The sequence below is a fragment of the Pundamilia nyererei genome, unplaced genomic scaffold (genome assembly GCF_000239375.1).
Source record: "Pundamilia nyererei isolate P.nyererei 1_Seehausen unplaced genomic scaffold, PunNye1.0 scaffold00035, whole genome shotgun sequence".
Taxonomy (NCBI): Eukaryota; Metazoa; Chordata; class Actinopteri; order Cichliformes; family Cichlidae; genus Pundamilia; species Pundamilia nyererei.
The window spans coordinates 2,759,597-2,784,930 of NW_005187436.1; the positions used below are offsets into that span (position 1 = coordinate 2,759,597).

The 25,334-nt window shown below is 41.9% G+C and overlaps 1 protein-coding gene across 1 annotated transcript in view; it reads left to right on the forward strand.

Annotated features, from left to right (window-relative positions):
• roraa (RAR-related orphan receptor A, paralog a) overlaps window positions 1-25,334 on the forward strand; it is a 185,489-nt gene that overhangs the window by 101,785 nt on the left and 58,370 nt on the right. Inside the window, exon 2 of the mRNA XM_005729991.1 lies at window positions 24,217-24,246. Within this exon, the coding sequence (XP_005730048.1) occupies window positions 24,217-24,246 (30 nt within the window). The remainder of the gene's footprint in view (window positions 1-24,216; window positions 24,247-25,334) is intronic.

A 25,334-nucleotide genomic window follows, 5' to 3' on the forward strand; every position in this document is an offset into this window, starting at 1 on the left:
TAATGACATGGTTTAATGTGGCACGTGATGTTGTTCATCTGAGGTTGCATTTACAGCACCTAATTTTAAGACCTGGAAAGGAGAAATTTTTTATGTCCTTATTTGCTTTTAAAGCAGGAGTGCCAAACATATGGCCCAAAGCCCAGCACCAGTCCATTAAAGAGGCGAGTTCAGCCTTTGGATTAATGCCTTCTTGACTTTTCACTGTCTTTGTCACCAGAATGAAGAGCGTTCCCAGTATTTGATAATCTATCATGTCATGAAAGTTGCTGACCAGCTAATGACAAATATATTTCCAATGTACCATGCCACATTAATGATGATTAAACCAAGGAGATGTTTAGACATGTTTCTTTCATTTACCCCCAAACTTTTCTTTGTAATCCAAAAAATGGAAAAACTAAGACATGCTTTTAAAATTGCACATATTTATGTTCATTAGACATCTCTGGTTTACAAATGGATTGCTCATTAATTTGAACCTTTCTTAAGATGTACTTCGTTACAGAAGGAAAAAAAAAAACAGGGGAAGCATCTTTGGAAGTTTTCTATAGGTTCTTATTTAATGGCCAAAAGATTGTACTCCAAATGGTCCATGAATAAAAAAAATAACTTTGACATCCCAGTACTAAATACTTTGCAAAAGTGTACTATTCTTACGTGTTTTTATATCACTACATTACACCGAATTGCTTTAACCTCAGTATATTGTCAGCTATGTAAGAAAACACATACTATAAATTTTATAGTCGGCCTCACCCATCCTTATTTGGAAATAATCTGCTTGTTCACCCCAAAAGCGAAAACACTGCTGCTTACTTAAACCAATTAAAAAAGAACTGGTCTCCTGATGCGTCATCATCGGAGCTATTGTCACAATACTTTTCTATTTTTTCCTTTGATTTTTCTTAGATAAAATACAGGAATCACATTCAAATATATCTTTATTGATGAAAAAAGAGAAATCACATAATTTAAGCATAACAAGGACTACAGCTGTTCCAGGAACACTCAGTGACACTATTTTTAAGCGGTGGTTTCATACTGTTGACTTAAGTTGGAAAGATTTATATGGGGAGTAAGAAAACTGCATTATGAGCTTAGCTTGGAAAAATCTTTTTAAACTATCTGATGTCAAAGAGAATTATTTCATTTCCTCCATCTAGGCCCTTTACTGGTCATAAGGGAGCATTAGGCATGCCACTGCAAATCCCTCTGACTTTGGTGTGACTGCAGATTTGCTTTTCTGCCCACACCTTGAATCAACTCTGTTGATCTCAGCGCGGCTCTCTAAATCCACTTTGCAGCGACAGTCTTTTCTGTTTTTTGAGCATTGTTGTATCTTGAGCTTACTGTTGTATATCAGTATCATGTAACTTAGTGAAGATTACTGTACACTAAAATTAATCATCTTCAAATGGATCTTTATTATTTAAATTATTTACATAGTAAAACTGGTCATGTGCAGTCCATTAGCAATTTTTAACAGTAGAGAAGTCGTGAATGTGAAAAAAAAAGTCATGGTTTTATATTCAGAACCAGTAAGACCTTTTTATCGTGTTACCTGGCTGAATTGCAGCTGATTTAATGCCTGCAGGTAGTCACCAGTTAAAGACCCATTACAGGTCTTTGTTGCAAACAAAGAACCAGAGTGATGATGTGATGGTTGAGCTCATATTATGATAAAAGCTATGCTTAAGTGAGTTAATGCATTTATTGCAAGTGAAGTAATACTTACGTGATTTTTTCTTTTAAATGAAACAACCACTGCATCCCACTACACAGACCTCAGATGGGCAGTGAGTCATGTCCTCAGAGTAGAAGCAGCTGTTGTGGGAATTTAGCACTCATAAGTTTGATTCCACATAAGTTGGGTTTTATATATGCAAAATAATATGAGGTAACTACACGGGGACATTGTTTATTATACTCCCAGGTTGGGACCCCATTTTGCCTTCAGAACTACATTAATTATTCTTGGTATAGATTAAACAAGGTACTGGAAACATTGCTCTGAGATTTTGGTCCTGTAGTCTTGGTCTGGTGTGGTCTTCTGCTGCTGTAGTCCATCTGCTTCAGGCTTCAATGCTTTTTTGCACCTTGGTGGTGACATCTGACGTCAATAAGGCACTCACACTAGATTTGTTTTTGTTTTTCATTGTCTGTAAACTCAATAGATGGTTGTGTGGGAAAATTGCAATAGATCAGCAGTTTATGATATACTCCATACCAGCTCGTCTGGCACTAACAACCATTTCACTGAAAAAGTCACTTAAGTAACCTTTCTTCTTCACTTAGATGCTCACTTTGAACTTCAGCAGGTCGTCTTGACCACGTCTACGTGCACTTTGCTGCCATGTGATAACCTAATGAGATGTTTGTGTTAATGAGTAGTTAACACAACCCCCCAACTGAATTAAAATATACAACTTTAACACATTATATATTACAACTCTTTATTAAAACACAGTCTGAGGATTGACAGACTGCTCAAGTAGCTGAAAAGCATTATAAAAAGTGCCATCATTTTTCAGTTGTTCTCAGCCCGTTAATCTCATTTTTGTCTGTAGTATGGCTGTTATCAAGAAAGTAAACAAATTACTTGCAGCATCCCTTTACTTCAAACCCTTTGTCATTTCACTCCACGGTGCTGCTAAACAATTAGATTTGTCATTTCGTCTCTGGTAGTGTCATATAAAATGCTGTTTTACATTATTTGTAAAGGCATTCACAGCTGGAAGCAGATAAGGTAAAAATTGTACTTGTTAATGTGGAGCGATGACAAGCTTGTTATTTTGTTTTCTGTTATTATTCACTGCTCTATAGTGTGCATGGCGCATGAGGCTGATTCATTTGGACAGATACACTGCATTATGTTGACAGCAGCACCTTGATGCCATGGCACAGTACATGCAAGGCCTTTCGATGCTGGCTTTATTCACACGAAGGGCCACATGAAGAGAAACCTGTTTTCTGGGATTAATTGTAATTTGTCAGAGTGTGAACTGCGTTTTCAACAAATCTCGGACGTTTTTCGCTTTGGTTAATGAGCATTTACTTTATATTAGGAGTTGAACTGGGTAAAAAAAATGTTAACAGTTTTAAAACAACATTTAGCTCGAAATCAGAGAAACACAGACAATAATTTGTAGGCAGAAAAATGGCGCTATTGATCACTGAGAAATCCACCAGGGGTTTAAATGTTTTAGTATTTCAACTGCAAATCATCTCTGTGTACCTTATGTCACAGGTAAGTACGTGGGTTTTTTTAAATGTACTTTTTCTATAATTCCAGACACTTAGAGCTTGTAATGTATTTCCTTTTAGGTTGAAGAGAATGCCTGCTTAAATTATATTTGATAAACTTGATTTTCATCCAACAGTAATGTGACAAATTTAATATTTACTGTGACTGATTTCAGGAACAAGCAGGAGTCTGATTATTGACTTTCACACTGCATGGAAATAAATGGTGACCAGTAATTGCCGGGAGGAGGAGTAAAAGTGCATCATGGTCCTCAATCTTTATTTACCATTTACTTTTATATGATGACATTGAAGTATTTTGCAGTGTTTATAGCTACAGTAATGCACTGTGTTGCAGATATGACAATAAACAGGAAAGCAATGCAATTAACAAAGCAGTCTTGTAGCACAATATGAATTATTCACAGTCAGTCAGAATGTGTGTTCTGTAGACCTGCATCACTCTCCCCGTATGAAAGGGACATAAGTGTTTCACCGTGGTTAAGTGCTGTTTTTGTCTAGCATGGTGGCTATTGGCATTGTCTTCTTGCAGTGGAGCTATGGGGCTCTCATTGCCCGTAGCACTGCTATAATCCCGCAATTGAAGAGGATCTGTCCAGGGGACTAGAGACAAAGCATTCTGTAGAGGGTATCAAGTGTTCGCCACCAAAGCCTACCTCCCCAGGCTGCCCTCCAGGTGGTTTTCCTGTGAGCTGCAGAGAAATCAAGGTGAGGGCAAAGCTTGGTCTGTGGGATTTTGATTTGATCTGGGTTCTGTAGGGAGCCCCGGTGCTGGCCGAGGCACGGGGAGATCACAAGCCGCCGCTAGTTCGGTCTGTGTTTCACAAGGTCGACATAGTGACTTCTGACGTGGTTTGTTGCATTTTTCCTCCAGCAATGCTCCACTGACCTACTTCTTTTTAATCCCTCGATGTGACTTTAATTGACTAGAGGGAGGGGCGGGGAGGAGAGAGGGGTGTGTCTGTGTGTTCTAGGAGGGGGCAGTGGGTGCACGAAAGGAAGGATGAATGAAGATAGGAAACACGAGAGGAAGCAGGAGAAAAGGGAGACTTGAGAAGTTGAGTGATTTCCTACCGCTCCTGCTGTAGTCAGTCCACAAATTAATTTGATTCTGTTATGTAACTGTAATCATCATCCTCTCTAATCACATCAGCAGCTCTGTAAGACACCCAAAATATAGGGACTGTGGGCTGGACAGAGGGTGGGGCAAACTGAAGAATCTGGTTGCTAAGGGGGAAAGAAAGTAAACTGACTGGGGCTCAGGAGTACGCATCCAGAAAAAAGGTAGATGATGCTGCAAATTCGAATGGGATGTAATTCTGTAGAAGCATTATTTGGGGTTACGTTTCACTCTTTCTTGTCTTCCACCAAATATATTGCAATGTTATTAGGATGCGGTTCTTTAATTCTGACAAATGCTTCAAACTGAGCTGTCTGAATTTCAGTGGGTGCATGACCTCGACTTGTACGGATGCTTGGTCATGCTCTTTTGCATCACACTTTAACGTCCTGAGCACTGACCATCCATTAATTTTCTCCCACTTACTGTATCCAGGTTTAGATTGTGGGGGCAGACCTCCCTCTCCCCATCAACTTCCTTCAGTGTACCCAAGCCAGCTGGGAGGTATAATCTCTCCAGTGTGTCCTGGGTCTGCCCCAGGGTCTCCTCAGAGTTGGACATGCCCAAAACACCTCACCTAGGAGGCGTTCAGAAGGCATCCTAGTCAGATGCCTGAACCATAATTGTAGCTTGTAGCATAATTTCTCATAAGGTATATGCTATATGACTACTACTGTCTTGAGAGGTAAACTGTTTTCATAGTTTAAAAAACTATTTTCATATCACAATGACTCCAAGCATGTTTTTCTATATTATGTTCCGTAAAGGAAAAAAAAATCTATATTGGCATGTATCACCAACATGGTGCTCTGTCACTGGTGCAGCCTGTAAAGTGGAAAATAAACTCCCCTGTGTCTTTCTCTCTCCTGTCTCCCACTGTTTCTGATGCACGTAGGGCAACAATGTTCTACTGGTCCATCTGTACCAAACAGTTATCTTTTTAGGGAATGGATAGATGTAGATTAATTCAGTACATTGTTACATTGCTCCACTAGCTGGTCAAAGCCATTATGTTAACAGCTTTTCTTGTGGAGTGCCTGGATATTGTACGTCTGAAACAGTCAAATGGAAAAAAGAAACATTTTAATAACCAAGTGCTTGGTGTTTTCAAATCATTTTCTGTATCCGATTGAAGACATTAAATAATATATTGCCATAGTGGAAAATCAATAAGTTGGAAACCAGATCTTTCAATTCAGGCCCAAGCTGCTGGAAAGAGCAGAAAGCCTGTTGCCCTGACTCTGTGTTATCACAGTACATAAAGGCTCATGATAGGCTGTGTTTCTTCCACTTTCTGGAGAGGACAGATGCCAGCCAACATGACTGATCCCGTCAGGTGAAAAGAGTGCAATGTATATTTTTCTTTTAGCTGAGTGTCCATGACTCCTGGGATCTAAGTTGTTCCAGATAGGTCGAAGGTTAACTGATTTGGGGAGGCTCGTCTCCAGGGGTCTGATTGGGAAGCTGAAGACCCCGTGAGTGTCCTCTGTAAAGTGCAGTCCTGTGTCACTTACTGACACTTGTGTTTGCTTTGAGTACCATTGGGTCCTCTGCTGTCTGTAGAAAAGCACACACACACGAAAAAGAAAAAAAAAAAGCTCTCGCCATGTCTAGTTCTTTGTTCTCAACCTGAGTTGGATGAATACAGTCATGGTGAAAATACAAGTGGGATGCAGCATCAACAGAGGTGTCTTGCTTCCTGTATCTATTGATTCCTTTTGATTGTAGCCTGTTTTTCTATTGAGTCACCGAATCGCACCGTAGCTGATGCATTCATGTAGACTTCATCTGGGCTTAGGGTACAGACAACCATGCTTTGTACCTTGTTAGTACATAGTTATGTGACAGATGCACATGGTCCACGTGGCTTTTGCTTTGCATCAGAACTGCCTGTGTGTCATGTGTTTGTTGTTGTGGAAGGGCAGGAGGCTTGCGGTGCGCCTTCTCCCCTCCAGCTGAAACCTGTCAGTCCCCCTGGGGAGCTGGGCCCGGGTTTACAGGACAGCTGAGGCAGCCCTGACAGCCCAGCTCATCTCGTTTGGAGCAAGGCATGCCGCTTTGCCGCTTGCTGCCTGGACAGGATTTGTTCCCTTCCTGCCACTTTACATCCACAAGCTCTACATTTAATTAGAATCACTTGTCATGTCTCGTATATCACCTGGGCCTCTTGGTGTCAGCTGTCAGCCAAAGAAATGTGATAGTTATTCATTGCTCTGCAGAAGTGTAACAGCAAGGTCACAGGACAGAATGCACCTTGAGCTAACTGTACTTAATGTCTGTGTGTGGGTGCACAGCATGTGTGGTGTCGAACACAACCGATTTCTCAAATTAAGCCCTTCATTTTCTATCCTGTGCAAATGAGAATGTTAATTTGTTATGTTAGGGTAAGCCAGATAAATGGAAATGGGGTGCGAAGCTAATGGTAGTCATTGGTTGGGGGTGAAAGGACTTTTTGAGGCTGTTAGTGGCCTTAGTGGGTACTGGCTTGTGGTGTTGGTTGGTTGGACAATCTGGGAGTCTTTTCTTTAGAGCTGGAGGAATCCCAAAAAACCTTCTGAATGCAGAAGTACTCAGGCAACAATGTGCTCTAAGGGCATGCAGCCGCTGCTTACACAAGACCCTGTGCCTGGATAATGCATGCATGATGAATGTGATAACCTCTGACCTGTGTTCACATCTGTGTGGTGGTTGTATTTTTACTCACCAGAGATTCCTGCTTGTTGGACACTCACCTGCCTCAGTCTCAGTGTGTGTGTGTGTGTGCCATGTTTGTTTTTTCTTTGATAATGTTGTCCCTGTCACTTTAAATGGCAATGTTTTTTCCCGGTCCCTGTCTTGTTCTCTGTCTCTGTCTGCCTGTCTCTCACACCCTCTCTCCCTGCTTTAACAGCCTGGTTATATAACTCGGTTTTCTTTCTCTGATATCCCAGAGCTCTTCCAGTCAGCTGACAGCACCCAAATGTCTGCTGGTAAACACACTGCTTTCTGTCTTTTCTCTCAGATTTTTTTTTCCACTTCCTCTTCACCCCTCCTACTGCCTACTCCTCAGCGATTAGGGATTGATTCTCTCCTCTGTCCCTCTGCCTCCTCTTCCATTGGTTGGACTCCATATCCCCAGGCCAGTTTCCACATATTAGCACCCGAGGCCAGGGGAGGCGGGCAGATACGCATTGCCTGCCATGGCCCATGGATCCTGCAAGCCAGTGAAAAATGAGCTTTGGAGAGGCAATAAATTGCATCCAATTTAGAGATGAAGGCAGAAATAAATTTCTCTTTTCTGAAGTCTGAAGAAAGGGGGGGGAAAGCCCCAAGATAATTTCTGTTCCATCTTTTTTATGTGGAAATTTCTTTGAAATATCCTTTTTGTGTTGTTCGTTTGAATTCATAAAATAATTATATGTCTGCACTTTAGATTGCCTTTTTATGTTTCAGCAGGTTATGAAAATAATCATTCTTGTCTTCGCTGATGTGGTTTGTGTCTTGCTTGAAATGCAGAGGGGACATTTTTGAAAAGATATATTTACCAGAAATGATTTGGCGCGCGCACACACGCGCTAACACGTACACATACGAGAGAGAGTCCCCATTTTTCATCACTGCATTATCCTAAATGAACTGTCCAACAGTCTTTGGCTTTCTCAGCTCAGCATTGCAAGTACTCTTGGAGAATGAGAGCATGTGCAAGGTAGTCTCACAGATGATGAAAGAAAGTGTCTTGTAATGGCCACAGTCTGGATCTCCTGTTCCGCTGGCTGTGCCCCAGATGTTTTCAGAAGTCTCATGGCACCTGTGTAAGAAGCTCCTGAAGTAATGAAGAACTTAGCAAATCCACTGCAGTCTGTAAACCTTGCATCAACAGTATAATCCAATGGAGATCCTAACATTCGTTTTCCCTGTGGTGAAGTCGAAGCCTCATATTAGTCTCTGAAGCCCAACTCCAGGCTGAGATGTTTCCCTTTGTGCTCAGGTAGAGAGTGTTATGTGCCAGTGCTTCCCTGTGTATTACTTGGCCTGCCAAAAAAACAGTGGAAAAGACATGAGGGGGATAAACTCGGGAGAATTGCATCCCATTCTGTTTTTCTTTTCTTTTTTACCTCCAAGAGATGTTTCTTCTGAGTTAAAAGAGTTGTGTTTCCCAACACCATTTCAATGTGCTGACACCCCAGCTGTGAGGTGTTGAAATTGGCAAAAAAACATTGTCAGCGCGCAGCGTTGTGGTGCCACTGAACTCCAAAAGTACAACATGAAAGGGCTGATTTTGTGTATGTTAGAGTGTATTTACTGACAACATCGCCATGCTGTTACTCATCACTGACTTCACCCTAGGAGATGAATAATGTGCAAATGGGCAAACATTCTTTGTTTGCTGTACACTGTGTGACAGTATTTACTTTGGATCACATAGTAATGTTTTGTTTGCAGCCAAATAAGCACAAATGGATTTACAGTGCTAAGCTTTAGATTGTTTGCTCACTTTGTGTTATTGTATTCCTTTTACAATCTCTTTGAGCATTAATGGAATAGACGCTATGTAAAAAATACAGATATGTGCAGATGCAAAATATTCCGTGGCACATAGCTTTAACCCAAGCTAATGCATCGTGTATTATAAGCTGCGTTATGCCAACAGTTTTCCCGTCTTACTGCAGTGTATCACAACCTCGTGCTGCTCATCTAAGCAGGCAGTTAGCTAAGCTCAGCTGATTAATAAATAACCATGCCATGGTCTTGGATCAGTGCACCTCTAATGTGCTCAGACTCTCTGCCTTGTTCCCGTAGTGTCTACTGTATATTCCGCTTGGCTTTGTAAATGCAAAGGAGGGGTGGGGTCTCGTACTGTCTATCAGCATGTCGTAGGGGTGTCTCAGCATGTAGTCATCAAATCCCGCTGTGGCATGAGCTCCCCTCATACTGCCATATTTGTCTCTCCACATGGCCAAGCGCAATTGGACGTGAGCTCCCCGTAGCTCTGCCCCGCCACCCCCACCACCATCTCTTTCCTGTCCTCCCCTCCCTTTACTTGTGTAAATTATGTAAGTGCAGGGAAAGCAACGGTGATGATGCATACAGTAGTGGCATTTCACTAACCGGGGTTGCGAGCAACACATGCGAGCCCACTGGCCCGCGTGGCATGCCTAAGTATCATGGTCTGCCTGCTCCATCGGCTACACCAAATGCATTTTTAACTCGGGTTTCTAGAACAGCCCGGCTAGACGTGGCGAAGGCGTGGGGTTAGAGGGTTTACCTCACTGACTGTTCTCTAGTTAGGAGCTGACATCTCTAAATGTGCTGTCTGTGTATTATGTAGCCATGCAGGGGGAATTCTTCCTGCACAGCTCAGACGAGGCTGTGGCTCTGCGCTCAGCCCTTCTCATAAAAAAACAATAGGGTCGCACTTTAGAACACAGACCTCACAGAAGATGAACAGTCAGCTCCAAAAAGGCATGCTAGACAGACAGAGGGACTTTTCTTCTAAAAGCCTTTGAATGTATATTTTGCACTTGTCCCAAAAGACTTTAGATTTGGTTTCAATATTTTTAGTGTAATACTTAATATAATTCTTGTGATTACTCCAGCAAGTAACATACACATCTTTTTTTTTAGCTGTTCCTGTGTTTTCTTTTCTTATCCTGTATTAGAGACGCACCTTCAGATTATCTTTTAAATCCAGGCTAAGCTTCAGTGATGAAACAATCAGTCAAATGATTGTAGTGTATGTGAATGTCTGCATGTACCCTATCACCTTCTTAACTCCTCTCGATCCCCCTGCAAATGCACTGTCATGTTCTCCGTTCGCTATTCTTACACATTACATTCGATAATGATGCAATCAGCCATTCAGATCATTGACAACCTGAAAGAAATCCAGGTCAGGGAGATGAATTCTTAGCTCTCTCTTATTATATTCTATCAGAGCTACATATAACCACACTTGGTATGTTTGTTTCATTTCCTTCAGCATTTTCAATGAAAATTGTAACAGAGTCTGGGCACATGCGGATAGAAACTGCAGCTTAACTGGTTAGTAGAGCCATACAAGTGGTAATTCTAATTCTTCTTACAATATTTTGCTTTGAGTTTCTTGTGCTTTTTTTTTGTTGCTGACACAAAATAAACCATTTAACAGCAATTTGTGTTGTTGATTACCCATCGAACAGCCCCTATCAGTAGACGTAACTCCCACAGATATCACCAGCAGGCGTCATCCTTCAACTAACTAGCAGTCCGGGTAGCCAGACATTATTTAATGGTGGTCATACCACCTTGATGAACAGAGATTATGGGCAAAATGTTTCCGACTTTGTTTCCACCACAAAAGCCAGCACAGCAAGGCTGAAGGGGTGTTGGTGGCACAAGTCGCAGTTAACACTTATTTGACCACGAGCTTTTGGATCTGACTGTTGCTTTCACTCATCCTTTTGTTATTGCTTTTTGTTTTCCCTTTTGGATCGGTTGGCTTTAGGCACATGATTAAAGAATAATACTTTTAGTGTTGTTTATATGGCTCAGGTAGTTCTAATTCTGTCTAAGCACAGGTCATGTGAGGGCGCATACATTGTTTTGTAAGGCAAAGACCTTGCATTATCATAGCGAGAAACCCAGTGATAACTTGCGAGCCAGCAGTTGGTTACAGCGGGGAGAAAAAAAACTCCCTTTTGACAGGAAGAAACCTCATGCAGAAACAAGGTTCAGGGCAGGTCGTAATCTGCCTCGACATGTTGAAACATGAACATAGGGTAGATTCAGGAGCCAAAAGTGCATAAATATCTTGGTTTGGATTAAAATATACTTTACCTCAGAAAGCTCCGTTTTCAAGGTGTATAAGGTAAAGACACCATTCAACATTTTATGTGCACTTATTCACGTGGATCCTGCTTTCTATTAGAATGAAAATCATACATTCTACTTCACAAATAAATGCAGGAGGGCTCCTACTGACCTGATGTAGAGATGCAATTGGGTGGGTGGATTTGAAAAAACACTAACACTTGCACTATAACATACACAAATCACCCTTTTATACTTAATCAATCACTCAATGAAAAAAGTTGCAGATCCTGCATGAATATAAAAAATCAAATAGCTGTCACCGTCCTCTTTTTAAAGAGTTATTTAGGTATTTATAACTAGCTATATAGCCTGTAGCTAATGTAATGCCATATTACTTCTCTGTTGGAGGGACCTCTCATTGTGATATGCCACAACAGGTGTCACTTATCTGTTGAATACAATCCCCCCACAGTACCAGGGTTCTCTTACTTCAGGAGTTTAACTTGATGTCCTCCCGAGCCTACCCTAGTGCCTAATGGCCAGTTATACCAGTTTCAGTGTTGTTGTTCTGTAGATAGAATGGAAGGTAAGCACCATCTCTGTCTTTCTGATCATCCACACGGTTTTCTGAATTGCTATAAGTGTGTCCCATCTGCCAGGCAGAAATCAATAGGCTCTCTTCACGCGGCGCTGACTTTGTCTGGTTTCTGACGAATAATTAAAGAGCCAGCTTTCTTCACACAACCACGATGACTAATGCCGTTTAAGGAATGTACGTGAATCAATAGTTCTTATTTCTCTCTCATCCTTTCTCTCTTTCACACGCGCTTTCCCTCTGTCTCTTCCTCTTTCTGTGTTTGCGTGTTTATCAAGGCAGACAAAGTTCTCCTTTGTGCTTGTAGGTCAGTGTGTCACTGTGCCGTGGCAATGATGCTCAGGCATTTTGACAACTTCTGAGCACAAAAACCAAAACAGACAAACAAACAAACAAACAGGAAAAAAAATAGCTGTCTTCTCTCCAAAATCGCAATAGAGCCAATATATTTGGTTGCTATACACTGATGCAGTAACTCGCTTTCTTTTTCTGTCTATAGCAAATAGAGGTCAATGACGAATCCAATTAGATTTGTCTTTCTAGGCTGCTTGCTCAAGTCTCCATCACCCAAAAACAGAGAGGCAGAATAAATATGTGTGAAATAATGCATGGTTATGAGCGAGCACCATGCACACCTTTCTTTCCACTATATTAGATTTTCATAATTGAATAAAACATGGAAGTGCTCTGAACATCCCCTCAAAGGGAAATGGCAGGCACTAAAGCATAGAAGCCAACTCGGTAAAGAACTGCAAATGAATAAGTGATGAGGAACAAACGAAGTGTGGTATATGAGAACAAGGGAGTGATTTACTCTAAAACAATATTTGAAAGAGGAGGTGGATGAGGGGCAATAATTACATTCCAAAATAAAAAAAAAACAGAAGCGGCTGGTCTTGTATGAATTACAGAGTGTCAGGCCGTTTTTTTGGAAGCAGACAAAATATACATGAATCATATGCAAACATGACGGGGGAAACATCTCAGTCAACCAAATTTTCATTTGCAGATATGGTATACAAACACACAGCGAGAGAGAGGGGGGATACAGAGAAAAAGCTGGGAAAGGCGGTACACTGTGAAATATCCTGAAGGTCCTTGGCAGCATTAGAGAAAGGCCTGGGAGGTTAGGAAACATCAAATCAATGCATTGTAATGTGAATTGACTGCTGACTTTGATCATCTGCCTTGGGAGTGCTTTAGCATTGAGTGCTGTCACACTGGCTGGGTTAAGCAAATATGGCATGGGTTGAAATGGAGAGAGATGGGTTGGGGGGGGGGGGACAGGTTAGAATGGGAGTGGGAAAAAAGGGATGTATGATGCCTGGCTATCATCACGGAGTAATGGGCACATTAAAATTCTGTGTTCGCTTTGGTAAATGGCATCCTGTAGATGTTTTTGCATGGTTAAATTGATTTGTAGACTGTAAATATTCTGTACATTAACAACAGCAGCTTGTGTCGGTGTCTCAGAGTGCTGGGTTTTGTTTGGGAGTTCTTTTGTTAGGGTTTTATGTGTGTGTTGTTCTTTCAAAGAGCTGTAGTGGTCAGGGGGGAAAAAAAAATCTTGCCCAGACTCAACTATTCCTGGGAAGACAGCTGATACCCTCCACTCACCTCCCTCCAAAACGATGGGTCAGCCATGCTTAGTGTCAGAAGCTGCTGATATCCCCGCTCTGAAAGTGGAAATGCTCTTAAGCCTTTCTCCTATAATGGAGTGGCCAGTCTAATCTTGCCCTCTCTGAGTGAGAGCTGGTAAGGAAGAGCGTTTTTACCACAGCACTCTGACCCTTGCTTTGGCACAATATCGTACGCGGTACAGTAAGAGAGCAAGAGAGCCATCCTCGTTCTTTTTGCCAGCGCCCTTCTGCTGCTCTCTCTCTCTTATCCTCAGGAGGATGACCCTTTTTATGTGAAGCACACAGTGAAAGGGCTGCAGTTTGTTTTACGCCTCTGTGGTTCAAGTGTTGCATTTCAGATAAAATCTCTAATTGAGACTTTTTTTCTCCCCTCATCAGTGGCTTTATTTTTTCCTAAATGTTTGTCCCCTTTTGACCAAAAAAAATGTAAGCAAACTGGAAAAAGCTTAGATGGAGTGTGTGAATGAAAAAAAGAAGGAAAAAAAATCATTGTGCAGTTATGTCACTGTGACAAAGAAAATACGAGGGGGAGAGAGATTCCTTGAGTCAAGCCAGAGCAGCAAAGAGAAGCCCAAAACCTCTTGTCACTGTATGAAAAGAATAGCAAGACGACCCGTAGGTATTGGGCTGCTAGGTGCATCTCCTAACAAGCTGACTGTTCAAAGGCTTTTTAGTGCTCTAGAGAACATGAAAGGCATGTTTAAAAATTTAAAAGCCCGATCTGTTCCAGTGCTATGGAGCGGCAGAGGGAAGCAGATTTTTACGTCGCCATAATTCCCTAGTTGCATGCTTTGTAAATTAATTAAGATGTTTATGACAGCTGCTTGCACCTAATGGAATGCTTATAGAGTATGCTATTAATTATTACTGCTGGGCACGGCTGCAAGCTTTCATACTGCTGAGAATGTATGGCTGTGGTCGCAGTATAGACGTCGTCCCAGCCTCCACCTCACACCTCTCTCTTCACACTTCCAGCGAGAGTCAGTCTGTGCATATGTTTCAGATGCCCACTGTGAGGTATAGTCAGACGGCGTGTTTAGCTCAACGCGTCACATTGTTGACAGCTGCATAAAAAATGATGAATAAACATGTATTCCAGTGGTCAGCATTCCACAAAGTGGCGGTGCATTAGGCTTGTCATCTTCATCGATAGACTGACAGTGCTCTGATGTTTGTGCGGGGCGTTTGTGCTGTGAACTGTCACTGACCTCATGAGCCTAAAGGAAGTTCATCCATTCGCTCCCTGCTGTTAACTTGGCCGTCGAGCGGGGAGCTGTTATAATTTCAGTAAGAAAGGAAGAATGAATATCTCGACAGCTATGCCCGTGAGTATGAAAAAGCAAGTATGGCTGGCTAATTATAGTTTCTTTTCATATGACTTCACCACAAGTTCTTCCTCTGACATTGTTACGCAATGGCATAACAATAACACCATTGACAGCAGGAAGCTTTGCAGCAGCAAGATACCATAGGCAGCAAGTAGAAAATATAAATTGTGTACATTTTTTGATCACTGCACGAGCTCATTGTTCTCGAGGGCTGATGCGTACAAGCCGTACTTTTACTCTTTTGTTTTTAAATTGTGGTCTGAGATAAATAGTGAGTGTTTGATGTCATTTCAAACTTAGATCTGTTGTAGAGTATTTTTACTTCATTACATTTGGCAGCAATTACTTTGCAGATTAAGGCAAAAAATAACCCAAATAAGTCTTAACTTTAATGGAACATTTTTATACTGTAATACTGCAACTTTTGCAATGTTTGATGCTTAAGACTTCCCTCTAGTTTCAACTTTTCTGTCATGATAAATCAACCTAAAACATGGTAATCGCAAATGCTAAACAAATGCAACCTGTAACAAAAAAGGAAGTGGAAACTACACACACACACACATATATATATATATTTATTCACATATATACAAAATGAAAGAAGGGACACTTTTGCTATCATCTGTCTAGTTACAGTCAGTGGGAAAATGGAGTATCCAGACAAGTGCACCCTATGGCGGCAACTTACCCAGGAGTCAGTGGGACAAATAAATAACGCTACGCAGCTCACTCTCTTCATTACACCATGTGAGGTAGATTTGTATCCCTCTATCCCCACAGAAGGGAGGCATCATGTCTCTGCTCTGCAGAGCTTTATCCCGTGTTATCCTCCGATTACATTTACATACAGAATGCAGCAGGGAGGGAGAAGGCAACAAACTGAAGCACACTCCACCTGTACCACAAGAGGCAATGTGTGAAATATATATTCAGTCTTTCATCAACCACTTTATCTGCTGTGCATGGGTTATTTCTGTCTGCAACGCTTTGAAAAGGGAGCCAGAAGCTGTGATCTGTTCCGTTAACCGTAGTACACCTCCACGGTTGCCCCGTTATCAAGTGTGGAGTGTATCTTTGTACTTAATAATAAAACTCTGTCTCCTGAAAAAAAAAAATACGGTGGATTTCCTTTATTTATTTTTGTTTTTGTTGTTGTTTCATGGAAAACGTATATTCTTCTCAACGAAACACATCGCAATTTAAAAACCCAAATAAGACAGTCACGTTGGTGTCGACATCCCGCAGACGTTCATCCTCTTATTTGTGTGTTTATTGTTTATTTACTTAAATATTCATTTTGGACTTTATTACTTTTGTTTCATTTTTAGTGTCAGTTTTGTTAGGTTAGGCTTAGGTACCAACCCGTTAAAGGCATCAGAAGCTTTTCTTTCGTTTTTTTGTTTGGGTTTGCTAGAGTGATGAGTCCCGGCCGTCTTATATGATTGGTTGACTGAAAAAATTCGACAGTGGGAAAGCAAAAAATATAAATGCCAAATATATGTTGATTAGGAATGTATTTTTGAAATGTAGCAAACAAACATAATCCTCAAGAAAATACATTTTCCCCTGAAATGTAAATGAGAACACGGCAGTGTCATTTTTAGGGCTCAGTAATGCCACCACTGACGAACTCCCTGCTAATAGCGCTATCTTTGATCTACATGGAGCATGGCGGGCTTACAGAACTCACAGGTTTTAATTATGAAATACATGAAAAATAGATGCTTCACTAAGTGCCGACCGTGACTTGCAGTGAATTACAGTAGCAGGGCGCTCGCTGGTTTGCCTCTGCCTTTCCTTCCTTTATGTCTTCCAGTGCCTCCAATACCTCCACTCGGGTCTCTCTCACTCAGTTTGTTACTGCAGAGAAGCAAAAAAGACAAGTCCATGATATTAATTAGTGGATTGACAGACTTGTAATTCATCTCAGAGGAAGTTTTCATTACATGGGAGGCTTCAGAGGGGCAGTTTGGCTTATTGGCAAGTGCTAAGACCAGACCTAATGGGGCTGCAGTTCCCTCCCTTTTGAGCAATTACAGCCAAGTCCTTATCAGCAGCGCCACGAGTCCACTGTTGTGGGACCTTGATTTCCAACACACTCGCATAGAGTGATCCTTCCCCGTAGACTCTTGTTCATTAGACAAGTGTGCAGTACTCTACTTTGCTGGATGAGAATTGAGACTGAGTGAGTGATGGTAATGAAAGGTTTCCTGTATGTTTCTGAGTCAGCCTTTATAGAGCTGATATTAGCTGACATTAGTTTGCCATCAAAGCTCTAGCCTCCTTTCTCCCTCCGTGATTATTCCAGCAGCCTTGTGTCTACAGTCTATTGACAGGCCCGTGCAGCTCCTGTAACAGCTTGTCACGAGCCGTCAGAGTCCATATAAACTTTAATCCTATCTTTCGATTCTATTCTTGAGATAATGCAAAATGCAAGCTCGGACATGGGAGTTGAATAAACAGATGCTGAACGGCGCTTCATCTGTTAAAATGACATATACCTCTGGCAAAAGCAGTCTAACACTGTGGTTTCCTGAAGTTGGCAGGTGGCCTGTGAATCATCTTTTGCAGCCTTGCAAGGAAAACCGAACAGAGAAAAACAAAACAAGCAATCTCAAGTAAACTGTAGATCTGAGATGATCTTTATTTACCAGCTGTACGCTGCTTTTCATGAATATTTAAACTCTTCTGAATAGGTTAACCCAAGGGGGTTCATCTCTGTTGGCCAACTGTACTACTCTTACAAGCCATTATTGTTGTTAAAAAGGAGGAAAAAAAGGAGCATAAGTAGTGTGTTTGCCCCGGGAGCTGGAGGTAATTGTATCCCCTCCCCTTTAGATTTGCACCTGTGTGGAGATAAGGTAATATATTGTAACGTGATCGGGAATTTTAAAGTGTTGTCTGTGAGGCTGTTTTCTTCTATGCTGACAGAGCAAACGCTAACCTCAAAAGCATAATGTTATTATGGAGTTTTCTGTACGCACTGCGTAAATAAAAATTAAAGAATGGGCTCGATTATGTTATTTTATGGAGGAGCACCATTTGAAATAAGCATCCCTCTGACAGAGTAGGGTATCTATTTAAACTTTATGTAGTTAGAGCCTTTATATATAAGTGTAAACACAACCGGTGGTGGTCTCTCGTGCTGTTCTGTGCAGCTCCGTAACAGTAAAGTAAGTCAGGGTGGTCTGCTGAATGCGGTTTGTCTTTATTTATGGTGCGGGCTGAAAGGCTATTGGGTTTCATGTGTGGTTGAAGCTGGATCATTGGGAGATTACTGCTGGGCTGGGAACCGACAGCGCACAGAGTACACAGAGGCCTGCCTGTGCTGCTGGCCTCTCTCTGACCACTGCCCAGGGCTTTCCTGCATCCATCAGGCCCCCTGGGACCAGCCCGCACTCGGAGGAGAATTACTGAATAGTATGTTAGAGCCAAGATCAGAACGAACAACATCAGAGCTGCAGAAACATAACCATTTTGGGTTTGGTTTTTTTTGGTTTTTTTACCTGCAGTACAGTACTAAGTCACAAAACAATCTAACTGAATTGGATGGCTCAGCAGTTGCAGATTGAGCCGTTTCTTGTGTATTTGTCGATGTTTCCTGACCCTTTTTTTTCCATTGCGATGTTTCTTGGGCTTTTGTGCATGTTGTCCATAAGTATAGAGCGCTGTGACTTTGCAGCCACACATGTTAGTAAAAAACAGTAAAAACAAACCGTAACGTCATTCAGTAATAAGTAGTCTTCTGTATATTTATTGTTGGGTGCTATTTGAAGAAAAAAACAGTCATTTAACATTAAACATAAAGGAAACGGATGAGGTCTAAACACCAATCAGTAAAGAGGACACATAAATACACGATGGAAGGTAAACAGCTCTGGAAGGTGGCCCGTAAGAAAGATTCAAATCATGGAAAAAATATAATCGTCGAAAAACAATGTCATGATCCAAACACTACAATTTTAATTTAAATGATATCTAAATTATATAAATATTTTTAGGAATCTGCCATCACAATGCGTGTACCGGTCTTTTTAGAATACAGAGTTGGTGTCAAGGTGGACACTGTTCTGGATTCTGTCATTTTTTCATCTTAACCTGTGCAGCGGTGTCTTACCAATAACAATAGCACTTATCGCAGCGTTCCCTGCGGTACAATTAAAATTCCATCAGAGTCTTCATTCTGCCTCCAAGCCATGCCTGCTGTTTTTTTGGCCCTCCTGGGCCACGTCAATTCCTCTGCTGCAATGTATAATTCACGAGCCACCAAACAGCACTGAGAACTCACCTGGAGACTTGCAGGCCTAGCAATGCAGAACTGCTCTGGGGGAGATGTTGCACATGAACCTGGGGGACATTTGTAAGGGTCGAGGTGCGCCTGACACGAAGCCTCAAGTCAGCCAGGGCTTCTCCGATCTCAGGGTCATCCTGATAATGTCGCTCTTCCTTTGGGATCTACCACCTTCACGTATCCTTTTATTTTTTCCTGACCTTTCTTCTTTCGTCTTCTGAAAGACAGTTGTGGTGTCCTCTAAAACTAATTTGGATGTATATCTTCTATTTGCAGACAATTCCATAGTGATGCAATGAAGTAACCTGTAGAGTCTCAGAGTGGTTGCTTTTATTTAAAACCAATTAGAAATGACCAGAAATAACAGCGCCTGGAGACAGAGAAGTCATTTTTCTTTGGGCCTCCCCAGAGAGTTGGCCTCTCCATGGATTAAGTGTTTTAGTATATTAGGGGGCAGCTGATTAGAATCATTGTGCTTTTTTAATCATTAAATTTTTGCATGTATAGTTTATAGCTGTATAATAGCTAATAAGTCTAAGTGTGTCACAGAAAAAGGGGCGGATTGTTTAAGTGACTTTGTGTATGAAAGTTTCAGAAAGACTGCCAAAGAGGAGCACTGAGGTTCTTGAATCAGCTAAACCACATTTTTTGACTTTTGATGAGACGAGCATTAATTTAAGAGCGACCTTGCATTATATCTTTATGCTTTTAACAGCGCTTTGTACTGTCTAACCCACTATGTTCGTTTTTTCCCCCTTTAATGCATTCATGGATTGCTGACTACCTAAATGAGTCACCTAGCCCACTGAATATTCTAATTTCCTCCAAGCCTGAATTTGTACCACTGTTGAATTTCTTAAAAGCACAGCTCCAAAGATCACGTTTCCTAAACGATTCGAGCCGCTCGTTGGAGCTTTGTGATGGCTAAGAAGAGCAACACATTAATTATTTCTAATTATTTTCTCTCAGGAATGTAGCAGCAATTTGTTAATTGGGCAGGTAGCAGCAGTCAAGAGATGGACCGCTGAACGCGACCACATCGATCATTCTTAAGATGTTCGTCTTACCCACCATTATTAACCAGCAACCTCAGGAGTAGCCTAAAATTAACAGTCCCATACAGCTGCCATCATTAAGACAATAAGCAAACGTTCCATTATGATCTGTGTTTTTCTATCTTCGAGGCCATATTAACTAATTAACTGTGGAGAGTGGATACTGCTAGCATTCCCAAGGCCTATGGTATTGACCCGTAATTCCAGTAGGTGTCTAGCCAGTCCCTCACTGGACCCTCACTGCCTCCTACTGCAATTGGGTCTGCAGCGGCGGCGCCGTCCTTGTGTGCGGCGGGCGTGCAGCAGCGGCATGTGGAGCAGGCAGCGGGAAGCGAGCCTCCCTGTCTCCCCAGACTGAACAGTGAATGAGGATAAGTGAGGAGCACCAGTCAATGAATCAAGCAGCAGGAAGGGAGCAGCCGGGGGGGGAGTGTGACGTCCCCACGGGAGAGGCCTCGCATTAGGAACTTCCTCGTCTGTGTGTTTCTGGCACAGGTTAAATGGATCGCTCCCATTAGCGCGCTGAGAGGACAGCTCCATTATATGAAGGAGACTGTAACTTTGAATGTCATGGTGCAACAACCCCAGAGCACGCCTCGTCTACCAGGGAGGCAGGGTGACAATAACCATCCATGATAATCATTCCCTGTCAGGCTTTAAGGAACCTGAAATTATGACGTACAGCCTGCCGTGTGCCTCAGACTTCATTACAGTGCTGTCACTTTGAGTCGCCTGCGATGGCACCGCACTCCACAGCCGGCTGCAGCGCTGTGACTGCCAAACCCCCGACTCACTCTCCTCCTGTTTAAGTGGCATGTTTACAGGATGTGTGCCCCCCTGCAGATAGATGTGGTGGAGGCTAACCTCCAGTCGTTTGCACGGTACCTCTCTTCCTCTATAGCATAGGCAGTGTCTCATGAGAACAAATGCTGAATTGTTTACCCAGGCAGGGGAAAGTATGACTGATCAAAGGCAGCGAAGAGTGTCCCTCCTTCCACTGTGACAAATGTATAATTTAGAAATTGGAATTCAGCTACAAGTTCACACAGGCAACAGCCTTTTAACTTGAATTTCTATTAACGCTCATAAACACGCACAGTAGATGTTTAGAAAAGAAAATCCACAAGCTATACGTCTGTTTATAGCAGCCTGCTTATCAGCCAAGGAGAGTTTCACCTCCAGACTGACCTCTGAACCTGCCATCCAGTGGAGAAGACAGGAGCTGGCAGGCATTGCCAATGTCAGTGCCCAGAGCTAACTCCTTCTTTCTCACCGCCTGACTCATTCATTGGCTTTGTGGCCCCTTCTCCTTGCCACCTCCAATCACAGGGTTTTGAATGACACATAGAGGAGGAAGTGGGCCCACTAACCTCCCCTCCTACTTCTTCTAACCTGCATAGCAACAGGAAGGATGAGCCTTTGTCTGTATGGTGATAGTTTTATATCAGCACCCTGGAAAATATTACCGTGGGAGTAGTTTTGTTATCATTAGGCGTGCTGCATTAAGTAGATGGGAGTAGCACAGTAGTTGGTTGGAGCCCTTATTATTTACAGTGCAAATAATACAAGCTCTGCTGTCTTACCAGTTTCTGTGTTTCTCTCACTTTACTTACATTTACAGGCACAATATGTCTTTGGCTTTTGTCATTTTCAGCACATCTGGCTTATTGACAGTAACAAACCTGATAGCGAGTAAGCTATGAAATTGTTGTTGTTGTTTTTAACGGTTTCTAGGAAATGTTTGCGTGAGAACACACACCAAAAGCATGTTGTAAACATTTCTACCGACTGCATATTATCAGCTGCTATCAGTAAAAGTTTCATAATAGGTTATCGTGTGTGAAAAAAATGAGGCGACTGCAGGATGATTTAAATAATGCAGTTTTTCAAACACGCTGGAAATGCACTCGATATGATTTTTTTTGTTGTTGTTCCAAGTGAGCACACAAAAATTTTGGTGATAAGCTAAACAAAATGGTTTACTTCTGAAAATACCCTAAAACCTTTTATGGCAAATCCCCCTTTTGCATGGAGTTGACTTAATGAAGCATTTATGTGGTAGGCACAAGAGTGAGAACTGCTCTGCACCGAGTTCATGACGGCTTCAGTGTATCAGCTAGGCAATGAAGCAACGTAAAAATGATCAGGCAGGCAGACTGCAGCGCTGAAAACTTGAGTTTTAGAAGCATACGTCCTCACGTGAATGGTTTCTTCTTGACTTTGACTGCGAAATAGTCAGTGACAGCAAAGCATCTACTCAACATTATCAGTGTGGTCTGTGTGGCTAAAGCTGGGTGAAAGCCTCCACATGTACTGTATGTACACACCCTCACACAAGCTGTTTCTTTCACTTCCTCTGTCACAAACATTTCACAAAGCAAAGGGTTGTTTACAACTTTAAGTTCTCCAGCCAGGCCGCCACACTTTTGGTAAAAACTCAAAAAAAGAAAAAAGAAAACCGGAAGCAAGTGGTTTAAATTCTCTGTAACTTTTTGCATATTCTGTATGTTTTATGTAGAAATATATCGTGCCCTTAAATCAAATAATATCTCATATGTGTCATTGACCACACTCCTCTTGAAAGCTGTGAAGTGTCTGTTTTATGCAGTAGCGTAGGCTCTGACAGAAAGCCACCCTATTTGCTCTTTCGGTTTCTGCTAAGCACAGCCACTGTGTTCCTTCGTAGGTTAACGAGTTGTCTTAACCATCAGCCAGTTAGCTGCTTGATACAGTCCTTTGCAGCTGCCTTGTGCATAAGCTGAAGCTTAGAACAGAAGCTTTGACACTGCTGGTTTTTAATGAACCATCAGGTCTCGCTGGCTCCCATGTCATCTGATTTTAGTGCAGAATTAAGACTCGAGTACTGTTTATTTTCTTCTTGCGTAATGTCACAGTTGGAGAGAACAGAAGCTTTTGGCCCTGAGCAATGGAACAATGCTAGCTCCATCACAGGCTGCTGGCCCCTAGGTGACGGCTTTCCCTCTTCCTGCTCAGTGGAGTTGATATCAGTTATGTGTTTCTCTGTGTATGTCTATAGGAGACCGAAGGGCTTATTTGTTTTCCCCCTCGTTGCACTTTGACTCGTTTCCCCTCAAACGTGTCTCAAACATTGTTATCTCTGGCCAGACGCCTTTTTTCACAGAGAGTTATTGAATCATGTCAACTTGCCGTCCCCCGAGTTTCAAATGCAAGCTGTAGAAAAATTAGCCATTGCTTCCGCATGACAAGTGGGATCTATTAGTGTGCTCTCGTCCTGCAAAGCATGAGCATCTTAGGGGCCGCAGGGGACCTCGGCTGGCTGTGTGCTTGTCCGCGTCAGGCTCCTGGGGCATTAGACCAATGTTGCAGACAGGAGAAGGAGCCAGAGCCAAAAAATAAAAAAAAAATAAGAACCCCAAAGTGGCTCACTCAAGGAGCTGACACCTGAAGGGGTGAAGATGGGAAGTATAAGTTGCGGTTGCAGTACAGCCCAGGTTTGACTCAACCTGGTCAGACTGCCTGCTTCTTATAAGCCGTTTGTACCCACATTGGCACTGCTTATATCTGTTCTATAGTGTATCCAATCGTTTTTCTCTTTGATCATGTTACAGTTTTTTAAATGGAGACTCTGTCACACATTAAGAAGGGAGTTTTTGTGAGCCATCTCTTTGCCTCCTGAGCCGGTCAGACGAGCGAGGGCTTACAATTTATTTACAAAATAACTTCAAAAATCCCTTTTGTATTGAAACCGTTTAAATAAAGGATTAGCTAACATTAAGGTCAAAATGCCTTTATCTCCCTCAGGGCCAGTGGCTTAGTCATGCACTCGGACCCAATCGGAGAGGAGACTCAACACATTAGCATTCCAAATGTTTTTTTTCCCTTTAGTTTGAAATTTTATTCACTGCCTGAAGAAAATGGGGTTTCAGCCACCTTGTCATAGATGTTGCTATAGAATGGCCCTAAGTTAAACACCAGCCTACACACATAATTACTCAGGGCCACCTAAGTGACCTTGGTCTGTTGCAATCTGTTGCAACACAGGGTTTCCTTCTTTGCTGCTGTTATCATATTATAAGTTATTAATAAGAGCCCCATGTGAATAGTTCATGTTATTTGTTTTTTTAAATATATTTTCTCATTTTTATTTGCTTTTTTTCTTCACAGGTATCTCAGTAACAAAGAAGACACATACTTGTAAGTACAATTTTTATTAATGTGGTTTTTATTCTACTACAATTTTAAGACAGTAAAAGTGATACTTAATTCAAAGAAGAATCCCATACTTAATGTGAAAAACAACAACAAACAACCCCTTGCCTCATGTATAGTGGAGATGGTGAGATCATTATGTTTGTGTCTATGTTGACTCTTTTTCATCATTGCCTATAAATGTGCTGTTGTCTGCCTACTACTGTCATAAATCAAGGCCTTCAATTAGATTTCTGTTCATCCACTTTCACTGTTTTGTATCTCTCCGTCTCCATACTGGAGAGAATATGATGATAACCCCAGAGAGGAAATTAAAATGCTATGCAGTCTTATGACTGCTTGGTAATCATGCACATTTGAAGCAGGCAGTGTGGTGAAGCACCTCTTTGTTTTCTGCAAGGCCTTGCAGCTGAAAAACACGGATGTGGTGCAGCGTGGTGGTTTCTAACCTCTGAGGCTGCATTAACTACCAGACTTTGTGTTCTTCAAGTGCAGATCCTATCACTAAAATTGAAAGATACAGACACTGTATGTGACACATGTATCACATGCTAGATGCAAGGCTCCTTTTGTGCAATACAACAATAGTACACAGCCTTTTCTTACCACCGCTGCCTTTTCAATTTCGGTGCGCTTATGAAGAATTGATGAGCAGTCAAACCTGCAGAAATCAATGATTTCCAAGAGATTTGTACTGTATTTTGACACATGTGAAGTGCAATCGAGAAAGCATGTAAAAACGCTTTTGTGCGGTGTTCTGCAGTGTGTCTGTGCATGCGTGTACATCCATATGTGTGTTCATACCCCACTGTGTGAATGGAAGAAACTAGCCCTGAAGGCTATCCTTTCTCTCTGATCACTCTGATGAAACTTGTGGAGAGGGAAGGCCAGGGGGCTTTTCTGTAAGAGCGGTCGGAGTGTTTCAGATTGTGAGAGGCTGCATCTCCCCCTGTTAAACACCCCGGCTCTTTCTTACATCAGACAGCAGGGCAAAGGGATATGATCTTCAGTGCTAGACAGCTCTACCTTACTCAAACAGCCCCGTCAAAACAGCAGCATGGTTGTGTGTTAAG